Raw genomic sequence first — 21930 nt, 5'->3', positions numbered from 1 at the left:
AAAACTGAAAGTGTATATCCTTTTCAACACCCTGTATTTACGTAATATGGCAATACATTTATTTACAATATTGTTTAGACTTTCAAATTAATGTTCTACTTAAGTTCTGACACTCTACAAGAGTTATTGTTCGTCTGTCCTTCCTTTTGATTTTAGAGCTTTACATATTTAAGGATGGTGGCATCCTTGTTTTTTTAATGTTTGTGGCTTTCAAAAAATGAGAAACATTAATTTTTTTACAATATATTTAAAATCTTATGTTAATAGTATTGACATATTAAATACCAATTAATATTTATTAATACTAATATTCTGTAGTGAAGGAAAGCTTATAAATGCTGATTTGCAAAATGGTAAATAAACACGAATAATTACGCAATTTTTGTCAAGAAATACATATGCAATGACTCTTTTATATGAAAATTTGAATATAGTCACTTTCGTGGCAACGCCTCTTAAGGGGCGTTTCGTCGTATTTTCACATTAGCTTTTGATGGGCTATGTTAGGTTAGGTTAGGTTAAGTTAGGTTAGGTGATTGCCCCGTAGGGTTAGAAACAAGAAAAGCTGCTGTAAAATACGACAGAATGCCCCTTGAGAGGCGTTGCCACCAAAGGGACTATACCCGAAAAGTTTAGTAAATACTTAAAGTAAGTTTTTATTATAATTGAATTGGGATTTAGATTTGACGATTAACGTTTATGCACACTGTTTTTTTAAATATATTTTTTTAGATTTCACGGGTATGCGTATGATGGTATATGGGCCATAGCCCTGGCTATTCACAGAGTAAACGAAGAAGCTGCCAAAATGAACCAAACTATGCTGGATTTCAGATATAGGTATCATATTTCAATTATAATCAATCTTGTAAATTAAACTACGCAATATTTAAAAAAATTATATTCTGCTATATGGTAGAAAGATTAAGTATGCAACAATTACGAATCTACCATCACCACGAAATGTATTTAACCCTTAACAGTCGAACCCCTCGCCGCACCTTAATCGGTCGTGTTATCTTAGTTCCTATTAGAGCTAGAGGGCTAAAAAAATTTGTGCAAGTCCCCTAAGTGATAATAAATTTCCGACCTTAAGTAAGTCAAAGTCAGTTTACGCTTCATTCACCCTTTTATTTAACCATCTTTGTTTTTAGGTCCTTTTTTACTTAAAAATTCCAAACGGCTGTAATTTTCTTATTTTTTAAGCTAGAAGAAATTTTTTTGCAGAAAATGTTTATCTTTATGTAAATTTTATATAAAAAATATCAAAATATAAATTTTAGCGGCCGCAGCTGTACTTGGCTGCTGCCAGCCGCTGCAGTCGGCGGTAGGCGGGAAAACTTGCGGCGGATCTTTATGAAATTTTAAATACGTCATGTACATGTAAGAAAAGCTTAAGTTTAAAATTTGACGTCTCTAAGTCAAAAATTGCAGCCACAGGAGCCATTTAAAGATTTCTGGAGACCTGGAGGATCAGGTCCTGCAGGATCTACCTGGAACCTTTTGGAAATATTGTTGCTCTTTACCTGGATGAACGCCCCCCCCCCACCCCCCCCCCCCGACCGTTAAGGGTTAAGGCTTCTCCTGGTATATATTGTAATTAAATGATTTTCTGCAAAGGCTGATTAAATAGAGATAATCTAGAGACACAATCTCTAACTCAGCCTAAATAGGATAATAGTGAAGAACAATCCGGCCATGTTATTGGCTGAATGTGTACAGATTTTTTAACGAAATGGTACAATTTTTTCATTTTGTTCACATAATGAGTCAGCTAAAAATAGTCGTATTCTTTGACTTTTCTTTGGTAAATTATATCGTGTAAAAAATATCATCCCTCGTTTAATGTAAGGCAAATAAGAAAACATATAATTAGTTAGCTATAAATAGTTGATTTTCTTATAATAAAGTAAGCTTTGTAGTGATTATATCCTCGAAAAATTTCGTCGCTAGTATTAATTGAATGGTTCGTATATAACAAAAAATAAAAAAAAGGTAAATGTCTGTTAAATTTTTTTAAAGTTTGGGGCAATTTTGACCATATATCATATCTATTGATAATTGATAGTTTTTAAACATGTTTTTTCCTTAAACTTTGACTTATAAAACCTGGGAGCAAATAAAGAAATAAAATCTTTTGTTCTGTTCAATATTGTCAAAATAAAATGAATAAATTATTTCACCAAAAATTTGTGGGAAAATTTTGTAACAATTGGTGGTGTTCAATAATTTAAAACAATTTTGTTATTGTGAATCTCAATATTTTTATCAAAAACATTGGAGTAAAACACTAGAGGAGGAAGGGGGTTAAATAACCTAATCTACCCGTCGCAGTGTCATTTAACTCGACTCTAAAATTGGGTCATTGAAAAACAACCAATGGTGTCGGTTATATTAACACAGCCAAATCGCAAAAAAATCTAATTTGGTTGCAGACGAAAAAGGTCATTGAAAATGGAAAGGAGGTAGTTTACAACACCTATACTATAGATCTGTTTCAAAAATAAATCCATGGCAATTTTTGCCACAAAAAGTAAATTTTACGGAAAAAAACATAGCATTTTATAAAAAAAAAAGGTTGATTTTTTTGTCCTTCAGAGTTTTTTTTGCCATTAAGCTTTACTGACGTTTACTGATGTTTTTTTTGTAATTGTGTTAAAGATGTTTGGATGATTTTTATACATTTTTTATTATATTTATAATTTTGTAAGTTTGTAACAAAAATAGTTCTCATGTAGAAATCCTCCAACACTGTAAATAGTAGGAAATTGGTTGTTGGTATCTAGCAAACTAATTCCTATTATTTAACTAGAAATAACATAAATAGAGTGCTAATGTATATTGTATAGAGGGGATTTTATCTACGTAAGGTTTTAGAAGGAGCGTGGAGATATTTTTGGTAATTTCATTTCACCTTCTCGAAAAAAGCTCTACATATTTCATCTTAGGATTCAAATAAAGGTTCTCATTACAACTAGATTAAATTGATCAACCAATCATACCGATGTGTCTACGCCCCTAGAGGCATCTAGGGGTACTTGAGGAGGGGGGGAGTTGAATCCCAAAATCCATTTTTTAAATTTAGATTTTTAAAAAAGAGAACCATTTTTTATTTTAGTCTTTTAAAAGAAATTTTATTTCTAGGGGCTATTTCTCTTGAGAGGGTGGTGGTATACTCCCCAAAAATATTATAAAAACATACAGACAAACAAACAACCATCCTTTTACTTTATTAAAAGGATTTCAAATTAATAAAATAGTATAAAGTACATGCAGATGAAAAAAGTTTGTTTTTCTAAAATCACTCATCTGTTTCTCTTTAATAATTTTATAATAATATGCAGTATAACTATCCTATCAAAACAGAATAATAAACATTAAACAAGTATGTATTAAAATTCATGACAAGCAAAACAGTAATCCTATGTACTAACGTATCAGGATGTCTGATGTATGTATGTATGTATGGGTACGTGCAGAGTCCCTAGTTTAACATAAAATTAGGTGTACCTCGCCTCCATATAGTTATACCATCTTTATGTTTTTCATGGTATATCTATGTATTAGTCTCATATACAGATTCTTTAATCAATGAATATATCTGTACATTCATGTTGATTTTTAACAGGGTATATTCATTTTGTTTAAGGATTAGTCTGTGGTTTTTAGAGCTATTTTAGTCTTTCTAATACCGCTTCTTAAAAGAAAACTTATAAAAACAAGGATGCTAACATCCATAAAAGCGAAGCTAAGAAACGGTAGGACAAACGAACAAAAATACTTAAATACAGAATACTATACTATACTATACTATACATTTTTTGACGTGATTATAGAAATGTTTTCCTTAAAACATTGCACTTTGTTGTCCTAGGAATCAGTAAACTAAATTATCAAATATATAAATATAATATATTATCTAAATATTTGTTATTAAAATGATAAAAATCTACATGTCTTAAATATTTGTACGGACATACTGGTAACGAGTTCTTATGCTTTTTAAACCGTACATAAATAATAAACGAGACGAGATATACAAGAAAAATAATTTAACGACGAGAGCTATCCGTCACGGACGTACGGAAGGACTGAACCTAATTATAGAATAGTTTCGCTTCTAAAAAGTTGATTCAATTTTCTGTATGTTTAAAGTAGATATTTTTAAATAAATCTTTTTGGATACTAGTTACAAGAAGATTTTTATAATAATGAGGTATAATCTTGAAAGCAAAGTGACTTTTGTTAATTCATAGGATAATTGGATATGACTTTATAAGCGTAGAATCTCTACAATTAAATCTTATGAATTTAATCGGCTATCTGAATGAAGGGGTGGGGGTCGTAAGCTATACATGCACACATTTTGTTATTTTTATATACGGATTATTAATCAAATATATATTTGTAAAATTAGCTGTGTTAGTTGGGAAAGAATCCAAGGTTCAGCAGCCAACCTTCACATAGACGCAATACTTTGAAGCGGCCACTATTTTACAGCTGGGGCGGCTTGGAGTGCAATTGCAGGTGCAATCATCTGCCCTTTCAGCTGCTTCCAGCTGCTCTATTATAAAGAGGCCCTGTATCGCATCCATTCTCAGTTGATATTACCGCGGTCGTCAATTTTTTGGCCACCCTTAGAGGCAGTTGCATCAGTTAAAAAATAAACAGTCTTATGATTAAGCCTAAAACGAAGCTGTGCGGCTTTTTGCGGCTGCTGAGCCCGGGATTAATCTACATATTGTATGTGGTTTCAGACTTTAATTCTAGAAATTAAGAAATAGGTAAATTAGAAAACGCACTTGGAAATTTGACTTTAGGGAAGCTTTTGATTGTTAATAACTTGATCCATAAAAATCAAAACTAAGGAAACAAACAAAAACATACAGAAGGTGACGTTTCCTAGAGTATACCATACCATAGCAGGAATCTTCACAAGATGATTTTAAAAACAAGTTCAAATTTACAAGAAAAGCTATCCACAAAGTATTGTGAAAAAATATGGACATTAAACCATAAACATTCTTTTGAGTAGGGTTTTAATTTTTTTGGGGGGAGTTAAAACCCACACCGCCCCCCCCCCCTTGGGGTAAAATTTAAATCATTTGAAAATTCCAAATTCGTCCTTTAAAACACACTAGCGGCTTCGCCCCTAGCCTCTAGGGGCTTTGCCTCAAGAGGTGATAAAAAAATTAAGGCGAAATTCGTTAAAGGACCAAGGCAATCTTCTACAAAACATAAAGGACCAAGGAAATCTTCTTCAAAACATAAAGGACCAAGGAAATCTTCTACAAAACATAAAGGACCAAGGAAATCTTCTACAAAACATAAAGGACCAAGGAAATCTTCAGCAAAAAAAAAAAAAAAAAAATGGAGGGGATTGTTTTGTTTTTGGGGGGGGGTTGGGGGTGTCCCATCCCCCAAGAAAATAGCTTAAAACCACCACAGGACCCATAGGTATATACACTGAAGAGTAGAATCTGGTCGGTTCAGTGGTTACCGAGATCTTAAGCTTCAGACGGACGGATAGACTGACGGACGGACAGACAGACATCAAGCTACTTTGTATTATAGATGTACGCGAAGTCAAAATTAAACTATTATTTTATACATTTACCTAACCCCCAACCCTGGGGAGGCACTCTATATTCTTATCCCCCTGAGAGAAATACATATTTAATCTTTTTAAATCTTTCTTCTTCCGTATTCTTATGTTATTCTGGGAATACAGTTTAATAGAAGCAAAGTTTTTCTACAATATGCTTTACTTATAAGTTGATTAGTTGTGTCTAGTCCATCTGTGCGTCTGTAATGGATAATTCTGATCGTAAATTGAAGTGTATAGAATATTAAATGCAATATCATAATCTCTTTCAATGCTAATTTAAAATCTAGTTTTTGAATGATAAAATTATTTTTTAAATGTCGATTAACCGAATGTTATAAGCGTGGCTTTTCAATGATTAAAGCTAATTTTATCATCTTTGTTATATAAAAAATAGTTTGACAACAATTGTTCGAGCAGATTTTTATTCTATTGGGCTTTTATTATTGATGTTTTCTCGGTATCAATTGGAACAAAATATTATGGGGAAAAGTTAAATTTCTATATCAGATTTTAATGTATTTTGTTTAAATTATCTACTTTTAAGAGAAAATTTTAATATAAAAAAGTGAAGTATATTTTTAGGACCTTCATTTGACTATTATGTAAATTCTTCACCGAACAGAAAAGTCGTTTACGATTTACAACAGACAAACAATCATCCTGTCACATTTTTGTATGGAAAAATATAAAAATTTGAGGAGGGTAAACACCACCTTACCCCTACCCCCCTCAGGCGTCTATGTATGTAAAAATTTGTATAAAAAAAACTTTTTTAGAGTATCTAAATTTGGGGACGAAAATAATAATAGTCTTAAAACTATTTATTCACTTTTTGTTTGTGTATGTGTATACTTGTGTGTGTATGTGTAAGTATGTTTAAAAAGTATGCACCTAACCTAACCTAACCCTGGACCACACTAACCACAAAAACTTGAAGAGGATGGTGGGGATGGGAGGGTGGCAAGGAGTAGTTAGGTAGAAGAATGCAAATTAATTTTAATCATGGGAATTAGAATAAGTTTTCTAAAAAATAAATGTGTAATTTATAACAGGAAATAACCCCTTTCCAACTATTTAAGAATATATTAGAAGATCATTTTATGAATATTTTGTCCTTTAAAACAATATGAGATGGAAAGTAAAAGTAATATGATTTTATCTTATTTATATTTTCATTTTATAAAATTGAAACTCAACATCCTTTATTATGCTGACAATTTTACCTTCTTTTTGTCAGCTTGAATTAAACAAAGCGTTTGATAAATAATTAAAAATATGGAAGGTGTTTAAGAATACTAAATCACATTCTATTTGCTTTTTTCATCTATACACAAAGCAACATTGAAAATAAGCTTACTGAAACTTCTTTTTACTTTAGAAAGACAGATATACCTGGCACCAACACCTAGTACCTGGAGCGTCCTGCTAACTTTAAAAGTCCATGATATCCACATTTTTAATGAAAATCAATAAAACTTTCTGGGATTTTTCATTTATTTAGTTGCTACACCATATATGCCATTATTGTTAGGTATGTTAGTTATAATAGGAAAACATACTTAAACCAACATTTTCTATGTTTCTTTACATACATACACTTATGTATATACTAGATGGCAAATATATTTGTTCCTGTTTTTGTATTTTTGTGTAGCTAGCTAGACAAGAAAATATAACATATACTGTATCTTAACATATGTCATAAACATACTTTTAGACATTAACTTTTTTATAAGGAAAAATATGTGTCTGTTTAATATTCTAAAAATATATCCATTAGTTGTTCATTAGACAAGCGTTGTTCTACTTTTTATAATAGAAATAGCGCAACTGCATTAAAAATAAAGTTTGTTTGACCATGGCCAACACCATAAGTCTCATATTAAACCAGTTTTTGCCTTTGTCTAGCGTGATAAGCGCGAGTGACAGAACACGACGGACGGACGTTACTCATATACTCATATAAGTTTATTTTAACACAAGTGCAACAATACTAAATTAAATATCTACAGAATTAGGATGGGTTAAATAAGATACTGAGCGATTTCTTCCCTTTATTTATTTTTTTTGGGAGGGGATGGGCGGGAGGAATCAATAACACAATAGATATTAGAAAGTTATAATTATGGTTTATCTAAAAATAAATATATTTACAAGCACATTATTATTAGGTGAGCTCAGCCATTTTTTATATAAGTCTATCTATTACAATTGCTCGGCTTCACATAAACATAACCTCCTTCATTTAATTGTTTCTAAATCATTAATAGGTTTTAATACATTCGATATTTTAAACAGTTGATAAAAATGCAAATTAATGTCTTGTAGTTTAGCTGGATATTAAAATAATTTTAAACCTGAACATATAAAAAAAATCTTTCGGCCATAATATAAACTTATAAAGTACTTAACCCATGTCTTCAAACTGTTCGAAAACTCAAGGTTTCATTTTGGATAAAAAAAAGTTTCTGCAAAATAAAGGGTCAGACAAATAAGTCAATAATTTCACTTTTTGGGTTTAATTTACCAGTATAAAACTAAATTCATAATATCATTATCGCAATTGCGTTATTTGAAAGATTAAAGTTGAAGTAGACAGAAAATTTTCATTAAATCTAAAGCTTACATGACTATGTTTAAGTACCTGAAATTTTCAAGAAAATGATTTTACTTTTCTTTGACAGGAATCAAAATTGGGATAAGGAGTAGGACACATAAGTGCTCTCAATCATTCTCTATCTATCTATCTATCTATCTATCTATCTATCTATCTATCTATCTATCTATCTATCTATCTATCTATCTATCTATCTATCTATCTATCTATCTATCTATCTATCTATCTATCTATCTATCTATCTATCTATCTATCTATCTATCTATCTATCTATCTATATATCTATCTATCTATCTATCTATCTATCTATCTATCTATCTATCTATCTATCTATCTATCTATCTATCTATCTATCTATCTATCTATCTATCTATCTATCTATCTATCTATCTATCTATCTATCTATCTATCTATCTATCTATCTATCTATCTATCTATCTATCTATCTATCTATCTATCTATCTATCTATCTATCTATCTATCTATCTATCTATCTATCTATCTATCTATCTATCTATCTATCTATCTATCTATCTATCTATCTATCTATCTATCTATCTATCTATCTATCTATCTATCTATCTATCTATCTATCTATCTATCTATCTATCTATCTATCTATCTATCTATCTATCTATCTATCTATCAATCTATCAATCTATCTATCTATCTATCTAGGGATGAAAATTGGGAAGAAAGATTTATCCGAGCTCTGAATCACACTTCATTTCAAGGAGTAACGGTAAGCACAATTTATTGAATAGCTTTGTACCTCTTAAACCCACGACCGAGGATCAAAACACGTAGCACATCTGCTCGTCGTTGGGAGGGTGATAGGTTCGAATCTCGGTCCGACAAAGTGTCATAACTAAAGACATTAAAATTGGTTACTACTGCTGCTATGTCAGGTGTGCGACATAAATAGTTAGAGTGGCCCAAAAACAGGCGCAACTCACTACCATGCACATTGCACAGCTAGGACTTCTCTGACAAAGGTCGTGCAATCAAAGGGTTGGTTGTCTGATGGGCAAATGGACACTTTACATCGCAATCATAGGGCTTAAGGCTGACAATCCTATCCCATATCCATAAAAAAGCCACATTGTTACAGAAATACTGATAAATTGTCAGCGGCCTATGCTCCACCTGTTGAGTGAAATGGCTTGTTTTTTTAACCTCTTAAGCAACTAAAAAGTTTTAACATTATCTGATGAATCATTCAAGCTTAGTACATCGACATAGCTGTTATGATTTTGGTAGATAAACAGGTTGAGACGTGACTAAATATAATTCTGATTAATACTGCGTAAAAAAATCTCCAGGCTGAGAAAATTTAGTGTTATAAATTGATTTTATTTTCATAGGTTGATTAAACTGAATTTACTCCTATTTTAATAAAAATACTTTTGGATCAATAAATTTACTTTTTGGAGCTTGCTGTTACTTTAAGAGGGGGGCCTGGGGGTTGCCTTTTAAAGAGTGAGCTCATATCTATATTGTGGGAATGTGGGGAAATTGATTTTGGAGAATTGCCAGTAGTTTTATAAGATTATTTGCGGTTACCGAGATCTTACTCGTAAAGTAGGCCAACAAGCATCGTTTTCCTTTCCATTACAGATTGTTGTCAATTATAATGCAGATAAATAAGTAAAATTAATATGTGTGTATATTGCAGGGTTCAGTACAGTTTAAGGAGAATAGTAGGAGAGCTACTGTACTCATAAATCAAATTGTAGGTAAATATCATTTTTTATTCTTCATATACGTACATGTCAAGGTTTTAAAGGTACGGTATTCAAATGAAATGCTTCATCAGAAAGGAAAAATAAAAACTGATTTTATATAGTCGGATGTACGTATTGACTCAAAGCGGGAAAAAATTTGCGTCTCGAACTTTTAATATTCAAAATTGTTTACCCATTGGTTAAGATTTTCATGGAGGGGGTTGAACAATCTACCTGAATTTTTGTAGGGTGGAGAGGAATAAAAACTCCTATGTTTTTTAATCAAATCTCTAAAAATCACCTGATTTAAAAAAAAAATACTTGGAAATATCCCCTAAAAACGTAATATAAAGTCTCGTGTGTTTAGCCCCTAGTTCAATGTTGTTAAATTAAAATTACTTTTATATTTAATAACCTGAAGGGGTTTGGTATTAATCTCATTAATTTGTCCATCTGTACAGACAAATGAAGAACCTTGCTTGCTATATTTTATCAACACTTGACCAAACACATTCTAAATTTATTCTTTGCAGATAAGGCGCATAAAACTCTCCTTTATAATAACATTTTCAGGGATTGTTGCTTTCTTTTGAAATTTAAAGTTTTTTTTTAATTTTAATTGATTTACAATATTTTTATAATTTTATTTATGATTCTTGTTTTCATGGTTTCTGTCTCTTATATATAAAATATTTTTTTTCTACAGGGATACTCCTCACATCCCCCTCCTCGCCCCCATAATAATCGGGGTCTAATCGACCACTTCTGTATGTTATTCAATAATATTAGATTTCGACGTTTTGTATCATTCTAGTTTTGATTGAAGTTACATTCGATTATTTAATATTTATATATCTTACAACATTATAGGAATATTTTCATAATTTTAAAATGCTAAGAAAAATAAAATGCTGATAATATATCCCTAGAATTTTGGAATAGGCAAAAATTTTATTTATGTACAATAATACATCTTCTACGATATTGAAGATTCATTCGCAATTTCCCAGATTTTAGGAGTGGACCATAAAGCAACCCCGTATTTTGTATTTCTAATCTGATTTATAAGCGTTTTACAGACACTTTAATACGGAAACTAAATTTTGTAGCTAGCCTAAAATGATTGATTAAAAGACTCTGATTTGCCATCAAAAGCGAATCTATTTTAAAAAAATATCAGACAAATAGTTTGAAATTAGAATCAGATATATAGATTATAAAATATCATTTGGTTGACATAATTTAATACCTAGTTTATAATTGCTTTGAAAAGAAATTTTTTTCATTATGCTTAAAAGTAAAAATAAATATTATTTTTATATACTTCTATCCCTCCCCCCCCCCAAAAAAAAAAAAAATATAAATAAATAAAAGCTTAGATGTCACTATAGTCTACATTTCAAGGCACTAAGCCCATCCATGATTAAGCAGATGGGGAGAGTGTTCTAACAAAATAAAGGATTTTAACCCGATTCATTGTACAAGGGATAAAAAAGCTTAACTTCATATTTATTCAGAAAAAAACGCTTCACATAATATATGTATTTAGCTGTGTAAATGAACAAACATATTTTTTTAGTGGCAAATCATTTTTTACTATTCGTTACGTGACAAACAGTAGCTTACCACTAAAAGACAAGTGTAACAAAGTCTTTTAGCTGTGTATAGTGCCCTAGCAAAATAAGGATATATGTCACTGCTTTTGGCCTACCTATTCTATTGACGTCAAGAAATACCCCGTACCTCATCTCTTTTCTAAGTGGTTTCTTTCAAAATTCCCTGTCTCTTTCTCTCTACTATGACGTCAATAGAATAGGTATGTCTTAACCATAACACTTTGGTTAAGTGTGACTTCCGAATTTGCGGGAAGTTCTAGAGATCTTAGTCTTTCAAGGCAAAACCCCCAATACCAGGAACCATCAAGTTCAACAGCAGGTTTGAGTATAGATTTATTGACACAAACTATTTCAAAGTCCTGAAATTACAAGATCAATTAATAAACAGAATAAAATATTACTCGTTAACTTAAAACTTTGAGCACTAAAAAAAATCTTTTTTTCTTATGGTTAAAGAATCTTTGGGTACTTTGGCTTTAAAGGAAAATTATTTGGTTTATAGACCATTGTTAAATGCATAAATATAAGCACATAAAAATTACTAAAACATAATATTTGAATCATAATAAAGTTTCTTGTGTAGCTGGCTAAAGCCTTAAAACTTTATAATCGGTCCTATATGCCATACAATTATATCTGAAAACGAAGAAAAAACTACCTGAAGTTCTTATGGTTTAAGCACCTGGCATACTAGGGTTATTCACGCACTCTGAGACCAATGTTAGGCCCGACTCAATTCTCCGAATGTCTTTATCCACACACATGTAAATCAGAAGTGCGTGGCGTTACCAAAACATAAACAATCTTACAATGCTGCAACTCTTTAGGAAAATTAAGCAAAGACGACATTTTTTCTGGACTGGAATTATGGAATAAGGAAATTAATTTCGATCTTGATAAACACAAAGCTTCCTCGAAAAGAGGTTAAGACAAGGTAGGCCAAAAGCGGTGACATCCATCCCCATTTTCCTAGGGCACTAAACACAGCTACTCAAAGTTTGACAACGATATGTTTACAACTTGTTGAATCTTATGGCATGCTAATTTTTGCTAAAGCCTCAAAGGTATCTAAGAGATAATTATTTTCTAGTCGACTTGAATATGAAAAGTACAAAAATATAACTGAGTCACATGTCATGAGTTGGGAAGATAAGACTTGGGGGTGACAAGAGTCATTCAACTTGAATAAAAGTTTTAAAACAAAAATTTACCTCTTATATTCCTCATTATACGCCAGCACATTGTTATTTCTTTTCATTAAAGAATATTAAATAAAAATAGAATAGCAGCACACATTGTATTTGTAACCAAAAATGTTATAGAATTTTGTTACAAAAAAGTACTTAAATAAAAGATGGTTCATATAGTCAATACTCGTTTTAAATGCATAATCGACTTTGGAATCCATCTTTAAAAAAAATATGAAATGTATTTTTTATATCATTAAATATGAGATTAATAACCTTTGGCTCTAGTAATTTTTTAAAATGTTCCTTATTTTCACCAATTGATAGAACTATTCTATAAGATATTTGTTAAGAATTGAATGACTGAATGGATAAGAAGGATATCTTTTAGTTTTAAATATAGAAAAATTAACATAATTGAAGTCTTTAAAGTATGAGGAATAAAGGTATAATATGCTTTTATTTTAAATCTTAACTATTATTCTTTATACCTTGATTCATGAGAATTGTAGCATGCCATCTATGTATATTAAGGAACTATAGGCATTTCATATCAATGACCTTGCCTTGCCACATCTCAAAGTTTTCAATTTAGATTGCCTTAAAATTAGAACAAAGTCCACCCAAAAAAGAATGTCTTGTTTACATTAGATAATATATAGGACGAAAAAAAAACATATGAATCTAACAAAAATGATAATTCCCAGCTTCAAGTCTAATCTATAATACAAAGTAGCTTGATGTCTGTCCGTCCGTCCGTCCGTCCGTCCGTCTGTCTGTCTGTCTGTCTGTCCGTCCGTCTGTCCCTTAAGATCTCGGTAACCATTGAACCGATCGGATTCTACTCTTCAGGGTATATACCTATTAGACCTGTGGTGGTTTTAAGCTATTTTCTTGGGGGGTGGGACACCCCCAACTCCCCCAAAAATGAAATTTTTCCCCCTCCACAAAAAAATTGGGGGGGGGGGGGAGAGTATGGTTCGGAGCACCAGAAGTTTATTTTTTATTTTTTTAAAACTACCCCTTGAGGCTAGGGGCGAAGCCGTTAGTTTGTATTAAAGTACGAGCTTATTTCCTTAATTCACCTACCTGTATCATTTTCTTGAATTCCTATATAACTCTTGCAAAGTTAAATAGGTTCAAATATGACAAAAGTTCGGAATGGCTCAGAATAGTTTTATTCAGGGTGATCGGTTCTTTTTATATGTTTTTTTTTTGGAGAGTAGCTATATTAAAGTCATGTATGTCTTTTCATCGGTCGATCTAATATGTTTGCTAGAAATAAGAGGAATGAAAATTTAAAAGATTTAAAAGAAAAGAAAATGTAAAATTATCAAATTAGTAAAGAAATATTATTTCTTTTATTATATCATAGCCTAAAGCATTTTGTGTCCCTATTCAAATAATATCTCTAAAAAAGGTGGAAACTAAAATTCAGAATTCAAAAGAGGTATTGTTCATAGGAGGGTTTATAGCTATTTTCAAAATCTTATCAATCCACCACACCGATGAAAATGTTCTTACTTAGCACAAAAAAACGCTATATGACCAAGGCTCGACCATAGTTTTTTTTAAATACAATGAAATCAATGTTAAATATTTTTAAAACAAAAAATTATTTCTTTTTTTTTGTTTTAAGCAAATTTGAATTTTTGATGAAGTTTTAGGTTGTACTCTTACATGCATTCTGTTGTACAATATTGGAGAAGTTTTAATTAAAATTGGTAAAATATATACTTTTTTATCCCCATAAACAAGCAACATAAAATCAAATAAAAATTAATTAATGCTTAAAAAGTAGTTTATGAATTTCTTTTTTTGTGCCTGTTAAGAATCTCAGGTTACTATACAGACTTTTTACTTTTAAACTCTAGATTTGAAAGTAGCAACTATGAGTGGTAAAAATAAAGTATCTGTCTTGTGTACAAAGTACTATGCGTTATTAAAGCTTATGTTTACTGAATATGTCATAAGGTTTTAGGATTATCTTTATCATATATTCTTCTGTTAATTGTGTGGGCATATGTGTAGCTGCGCTTCTTTATTATGTTTGGAAGAAGATTGGTTCGAATCTTATTCTTAGTATTCTAGTAGAACCTAGTAAAAGTGACTGACTCTGTTTATGACGTAAAAAAATTAGCCAATGAGAGGCCAGTATACACTTTAATTGACCAATGGTAAAATTTATAGTGGCCTCTCATTGGCTAATTTTTTTTTACGTCTTAATCAGAGTCAGACACTTTTACTAGGTTCATTCTAGTATTTTAAAATTGCAAACCTAACTGCACCTATTGCAACATATTGCCATGCACTGTATGATCTGTTTAACTAATATAATGAGATTGTTTTCTGATTTGCTAACTCAAGGCCGTATTTGTACGGTATATACTTATAATTTAACAAATATTTTAAAAAAATGCTTTAAACGCTAAAATATACGAAATATAAAGTACAATTTTAGAAGCATTGTTTTTAAAACTGATTTACTTTCTTGGTCTAATGGATCTCTGTAATCTTGTCTGTTAATAACATGGGATCATTGGTTGATAGTACATTTTGGTAAATGAGGATTTTTGTGACAAAAAGTTTTTCATCTTGTGTGACATTCTTCACATTAAGTTCATCACAGAAAATCTTTACATTTCACTGTGAAATAAATCTAACTCTTTTTGGAGTTTTAAACCTATTTCCTTTTGTTTGCCCATACTATAACTATATTATTACATTTCTTTCTAAATTTTATGTTTATTTACTTTTTTTTATTTGTTTTTTTAAATTATATTCAAGAAAGAATAAAATTTATTTTTACCTAAGTTTGTCTCAAATGTCAGAGAATTTACTTAAATTTTTATCTTCGACTACATAATGCTTTTATTGATTTTGTATCTTATTCAATCAAGATTCATATATAGTTGGAGACACTAAAACAATCGAACAATCTTTACTTCAAAAGTCCATGCCATTAGTCAATAAAAACCTAGTTGTTTCTCTTTGATTGACAGTCATTGGAAATACTCTAATTTAAGTGTAGCTGCGCTGAAAATTGCATTAATATTTGTTAAATTTATGATTTGAGTATGAAAATGATTTGATTATATAAAAATATCACTGTGTAATGATTCTCTATCTAGTGTGCTTCCCCTTAATGACAAACTTTGTTAATATTCTCACTTTTTAAGAATCTAATTATAGAAAAGTTATCTCTCCCTCCATAGATTAACAGACTCGGATGAATTGAGAATATAGTCTGAGATACCTTTTTATTGGAAATATATTTATATTAAGCATCAAGATGTCTAAGTGATAATATTTTTTTTACTTTCTACTAAACAAATGATTAAAGTAAAAAAAAATGGAGCGGGGCACAAGCTATATGTAACTCTATCCACAGGGTGGGGACCTTGTACCAATTTTAAATTTAGTCTTTGATTATGAGCCAATAGCGTCGGAAATATTAACACAGCCAAGTTGCTACAAAAGATCAGAAAGCATTTTGTAAGCAGACGTAAAAGGTCCCCACCACTTGGGCCAAATAGTAGTCTGGATTATGCACATATACTTTACATTTATTATCGAGTGTATGGTATTAATCAAAAGTGGTCGCTTCTGACATATTGTCGGCTTACATATAGTACAACAGTTTGATTGGGTCTGTTTAATTTTTCTATTTTTAACCAATATGAAATAGATTATCATTATAGTTTTGTATCCTGTTTATTTTAAGATAAATGATATGTTATAAAGTACAAATCTTCATACCTAAAGTGTGGGTGATAGATAACAAGTAGTTCGAAAATGTCTGCAAATTTAAAAGTAGACTTTATATATTATGTATAAAAAAAATTCATTCGACATCATATCAAACAAAGAATTAATCCCCCATGTATCTTTACTATGTTAAAAATAGTATTTTCCAAAATATGACAAAAATGGTTAAACATGTTTCAATTTGCAAGTTTAGTGATGTGAATTAATTTCAACTTTTTTTGTTGTAGTTGAGTGTATCTACACAAAAGAACAATTTCACCAACCCATTAAGTCAAGTGGTCCACACACAATATTTAACAACAAAAAAATCGGCGAATTCCCTTAAACTGCCAGTTAAGCCCACCCTTATTTTTTAAGAAATTGAAAATAGGAGGAGAAGCTTGTTTATTACTTTATAGCAGGTTAGGTTATTTTGGCTACTGGATAGCCTCTCAGGGTTATAGTCTTGTCAGGGATTAGGAATAGGAAAAACATTAACAATTTCCATATTTTTAATTTATTTAAAAATAAGTTTGAGGAAGAGGGGGGTTCAGTGCTTTATGAGGACTTTGAAGGAAAGCATCAAAAAGTCAATGTGACAAATTTTTACAAGGTACAAAAACTATATACACTAATAATTTTACATAGCACTGTACTCTAGCCTTGCAGTGCATAAAACCTTATTTTTCATAGTGCAAATTATAAAATTAATATAAATATTTTTTACTACTCTTATTAGGTTATTGTTCTTGTTTAGACAGCTTGCTACTTTAATTTACCACAAAAAATGCAAGTGGTAAATTAGATAAAATCTTATTTCTTTCTGCAATATGTAATCCGTATGCAAAATATTTGTTATATGTATGTCCTTTTCCCTTGTCTATTTTGAAGAGGCTGTTGTGTCTAACAAGGTTCATTTACTTGATTGGTCAAGAAAAAACGTGGGTGATTCCTAAGAAATATCTAAATAACAATAGCACAGTAGAGTTAATTCGTGTTTGGTTTTTGTGTTTTTTTGTCAAAGTGCGCAAACTACACATTTTCTTTCCCCACAATTTACTCAAAATTATCCATAATTAACAAAGTTTCGTTAAATCAAGCTAAAACTTAATTCATTCAAGATAAGTTATTACTTGCTTAAACTTTATCAATAACATGTTTTGTTATTCTTTTCCTCATAGAATAACATTGTTGGCTGCATAATCATCTTTAAGATTAATAAATGTAACAGTCTAAACATGAAGAAAAAACATTACATATAATATGATTTAATTGCAATTAAAATATGTTTAAAGTCATGATTTTAATTATTATACAAGGTTGTTTGTGTTCATAGATTTTTTAACAATAAAAAAGGAAATAAAAGGTATAAATAAATAATATATTAATAAAATGATATCTTTTTTTTCTGTATATATAAATGTTACTAAATAAAGCTGGTTAATAAAAGTGTCAAATCTATCATTTTGTTCTGCCAATTTCCTTTCCAAGATAAATGTGTCCCAATTCTAATATAACAGAAACAGAGAAAAAATATTTGTGATAAATAATACATTAATTCATTATTTCCTTAATAAAAAGCAAAACTTTTTGGAATATATATTTAAACGTCATACTGTAAATACGTCAGTTATGATTTAGGCTAAATAAATAAAAATAAAAAGAGTTTTATGACTTCTATTTAACGATTATTACAACTGAAAAGAAATTAGCTAATTAACAAATTGATAGAAAATATAATATCTATCACTGAGTTTTTTACTTTAGACATTTGCTTTTATTGATGTTGTCATCCTTGTTTTACAGCAGAATTTTCATATTTAGAATCAAAAGAGAGGTGTGAAGCAGATTATTCAGGGGTGACAAGAACTCTAGAGTAATAATATCTAAAATTATATTTAGAATCAGAGGAGAGGTGTGTAGGAGAATTTTCAAGGGTGACAAGAACTCTAGTGTATTAATATCTATATTTTACATTTAGAATCAGAGGAGAGGTGTGTAGGAGAATATTCAGGGGTGACAAGAACTCTAGAGTAATAATATCTAAAATTATATTTAGAATCAGAGGAGAGGTGTGTAGGGGAATTTTCAGGGGTGACAAGAACTCTAGTGTATTAATATCTATATTTTACATTTAGAATCAGAGGAGAGGTGTGTAGGAGAATTTTCAGGGGTGACAAGAACTCTAGTGTATTAAAATCTATATTTTACATTTAGAATCAGAGGAGAGGTGTGTAGGAGAATATTCAGGGGTGACAAGAACTCTAGAGTATTAATATATATATTTATATTTAGAATCAGAGGAGAGGTGTGTAGGAGAATATTCAGGGGTGACAAGAACTCTACACATGGAGAAATGTCAATCTGTTTCTTGGGCAAGGTAAACATAGTTAGATAGATGCACCTATTTGAATGTTTAGGCATACTTTCATATTTACTTTTACATGAATAACTAAAAGTTTTAATCTAATATGGTATGTTTGATTTCTAGGACTTACTAAGTCATTAATCTCTGGAAAAGGTTTGATAACTTACTAAATTTAAAAATCTAGGTTTTTAATGTATCTTTGATTTTATCAAAGACATAAATAATTCATAAAAAAAGTCTGGTTCTAATATGTAAAATGTTTTAATATGTATGTACTGCAAAGACTTACGTCAAAGAAAATATATATAATATTTAGTATTTACCTAAACTAAGGAAAAATATTTTAGTGAAAGTTTTTATTAGCAAAAGACAAGATGAAACTTAAATAATTAATTTTGACTTTTAAAAATTCTTATAACTAAAAAACTGTTTTGCCACCAACTTTTCCAGCAGTCAATATTGGCTCGAAGGGAAAAGCTATAACAATATATTTTTTAGATACAATAATCACTGTCTAGTTGTGAAACGCATATTCTTTTTTAGAGTGCCGAAGGACCGCACTGTGACGAGAGTGCTGCTGAATAGAGTTGACATGACCATCTACACACTCCTTGTAATAATCTCATCATTGGGGCTGGTTCTCTGTTGTGTCTTTCTGGGAGTTAACATTAAGTTTAGACATCAAAAGTAAGTAGAAATTTTAATTCATTAATTAATAGGGTGTTAAAAAATAATTTTATTGTTCTCCTAAATAATTTCCTTATTGAAGTTTATCCGCTTTATTAGAATTCGAAAAGAATTCATTATGAATTGCTTATTTTGTATTCAGCTAATTTAAGTAAAGGTTAATGAAAGTAACTCTTAAAAGATTAAGCAATGGTGGGTTTCTGTGTTTTACGAGTAGATTTCAGCGATTAAAATAATTTTTTTTATGTTATTTTTTCTATCCTTAATTAATAATAAATAATAAAAAATAATTACTTGAATGGATAGTTTTAAGAAGAAAGAAAAAGGAAAATTGTGTTTAGAATACAAACATTGCAGGAATTTCATCTAACACATTTTTATAATACTCGCTACATTCAAACAAATTCTTTTCAAGACAATTGCCAGAGAAAAAGATATTTCAACATTGTAAAGTACATATTTAACACTGAAAATCTAAAAAACAAACACTATAAAAAAAAACTAAATTTTATCTTAGATTATTTTTACATAACATTTTATTATTGGCAAAGTTACTCTAAAATTCATCATTTTCAACATAAAAGTATCTTAATGAAAAATAATTCAGCTTCCTAACTGTATAGTGTATATGTTGTTTAAATGAATGTAAATTAAAATTGTTAAAGTTAATAAGGAATTTGAAATTACATTCTGAAAAGACAAACAAAAGCAAAGTTCTGATGAAAGGGTTCAAATAAAAATACAAACCATATTCTCTAATATAAGTTACAGATTATATGCGTAGCTTCTCTAAAGAAATTGACAGTGTGTCAGATTTAATTTTCCTCTATAACTTCTCTTTGAATCGTTTATCAATAATAATTTTAACAAATTGAGTTCATTTTTAAACTTAAAACTTTGCTATTATTTGGCTTATTTTTCTTGTTAAATTATTTCCCAGTTTTGGATTCTATCATTTGTTAAGGCTGGTTACATAATAATACTTTATAAATGGCGGTTTCACACAATGTGCATGTTGAGCCTTGACAACCATCTTCCCCCTACCGATTATCTTAAATATAAATAGAAAATAAGTGAGGGTGTAACCTAAGAAGCCTAAACTAACGATGTTCTAACCCTGAGGGGCTTCTACCAAATCTAACTAAACCTAACCTGACCCAAAGAAAAAAACAAAAACCTACTTCCTTTTCAATTTATTTTTAAAGAATGGGGTTATCAGTGCTCAACAAGGTACTTTACAGGAAAGCGCTTCATTAGAATTTGGAATTTGATAATGAAATCCCACTATGGATAATTTTAGAAACAAAAATGCTTGAAGACTAAGTAATGCTATTTATTTTTTTACTATACTAACTCCTATTCTTTATTTTAGACAAATCAAGATGTCCTCTCCAAATCTTAACAATCTTATCATCATTGGGTCAATCCTTAGCTACGTGTCTGTGGCTGTATTAGGGCTAGACTCAACTATGACCTCTGAGGTAATATTATTAATATTAGTGTAGCTACACTATACCTAGTATCTGTTTCTGTACTAGGGCTAGACTCAACCATGACCTCTGAGGTAATATTATTAATATTAGTGTAGCTACTCTATACCTAGTATCTGTATCTGTACTAGGGCTGGACTCAACCATGACCTCTGAGGTAATATTATTAATATTAGTGTAGCTACTCTATAACTAGTGACTGTTGTCTTTTTGACTGACTTAGTCAGGTGAAATTTCAGTAATTTTTAGAATAGATGAAGGATATATGTGGATATTATAACAGGGGGAAAATTGTCTTCAATTTAGGTTGCAAATTTCTCTGCCACATATTGGTCAGTTCGTTTTTCTATTAGGGCGATTCATCTTAGAAAGGAGGTAGTACCCTCCCTTAAAATACTTATAAAACTTCCTCGACCTATAAGAAGCTTCACTGTAAAAAAAGAACCATGTTAGTTCAGCACACACACAACAGACACATAGCCATCCTGTTTTAAAAGGAAATAAATCCAAAATATCTAAAAATATCCCACTGCACTGTGTGTATTATATTTTGTTAGACAATTACTAGTTATGTTTGCTTAACTTATTAAAGGTGGATTCTCTTTAGTTTCTCGAGCTAAGCAAAGAAATATCTTCTGTAGTCTGACTTTCATTTATTAATTATATCTACATTTTTTTCTGAAATCATTCTTAAATCAGAGTAAACGGTGCACACAGTTATGGAATCTCAAAGACAAAGATTTTTTTATCCAATCTTGACAAGTGAGGTATTTTTGGAAAGAGGAATATATATAGAAAACGCCTATGAAAATTAGAAAATCCGCAGAAATCATATTTGCAAGTTATTTGCAAAAATCTGCAATGCTAATTTGCAAAATTAATTTCA

At 30.2% G+C, this 21930-nt stretch overlaps 1 protein-coding gene across 1 annotated transcript in view; it reads left to right on the top strand.

Moving 5' to 3' along the window:
• LOC145315227 (uncharacterized) overlaps positions 1-21930 on the top strand; it is a 141305-nt gene that overhangs the window by 71454 nt on the left and 47921 nt on the right. Inside the window, exons 12-17 of the mRNA XM_080155265.1 lie at positions 733-840; positions 8904-8967; positions 9901-9961; positions 18795-18879; positions 19411-19554; positions 20927-21035. Of these exons, the coding sequence (XP_080011391.1) occupies positions 733-840; positions 8904-8967; positions 9901-9961; positions 18795-18879; positions 19411-19554; positions 20927-21035 (571 nt within the window). The remainder of the gene's footprint in view (positions 1-732; positions 841-8903; positions 8968-9900; positions 9962-18794; positions 18880-19410; positions 19555-20926; positions 21036-21930) is intronic.

Source organism: Acartia tonsa, chromosome 1 (genome assembly GCF_053477335.1).
Source record: "Acartia tonsa isolate MP-2025a chromosome 1, ASM5347733v1, whole genome shotgun sequence".
In the NCBI taxonomy this organism is placed as follows: domain Eukaryota; kingdom Metazoa; phylum Arthropoda; class Copepoda; order Calanoida; family Acartiidae; genus Acartia; species Acartia tonsa.
The sequence above is the reverse complement of the archived record's forward strand: the minus strand, read 5'-3'. Positions and strand labels throughout refer to the sequence as shown.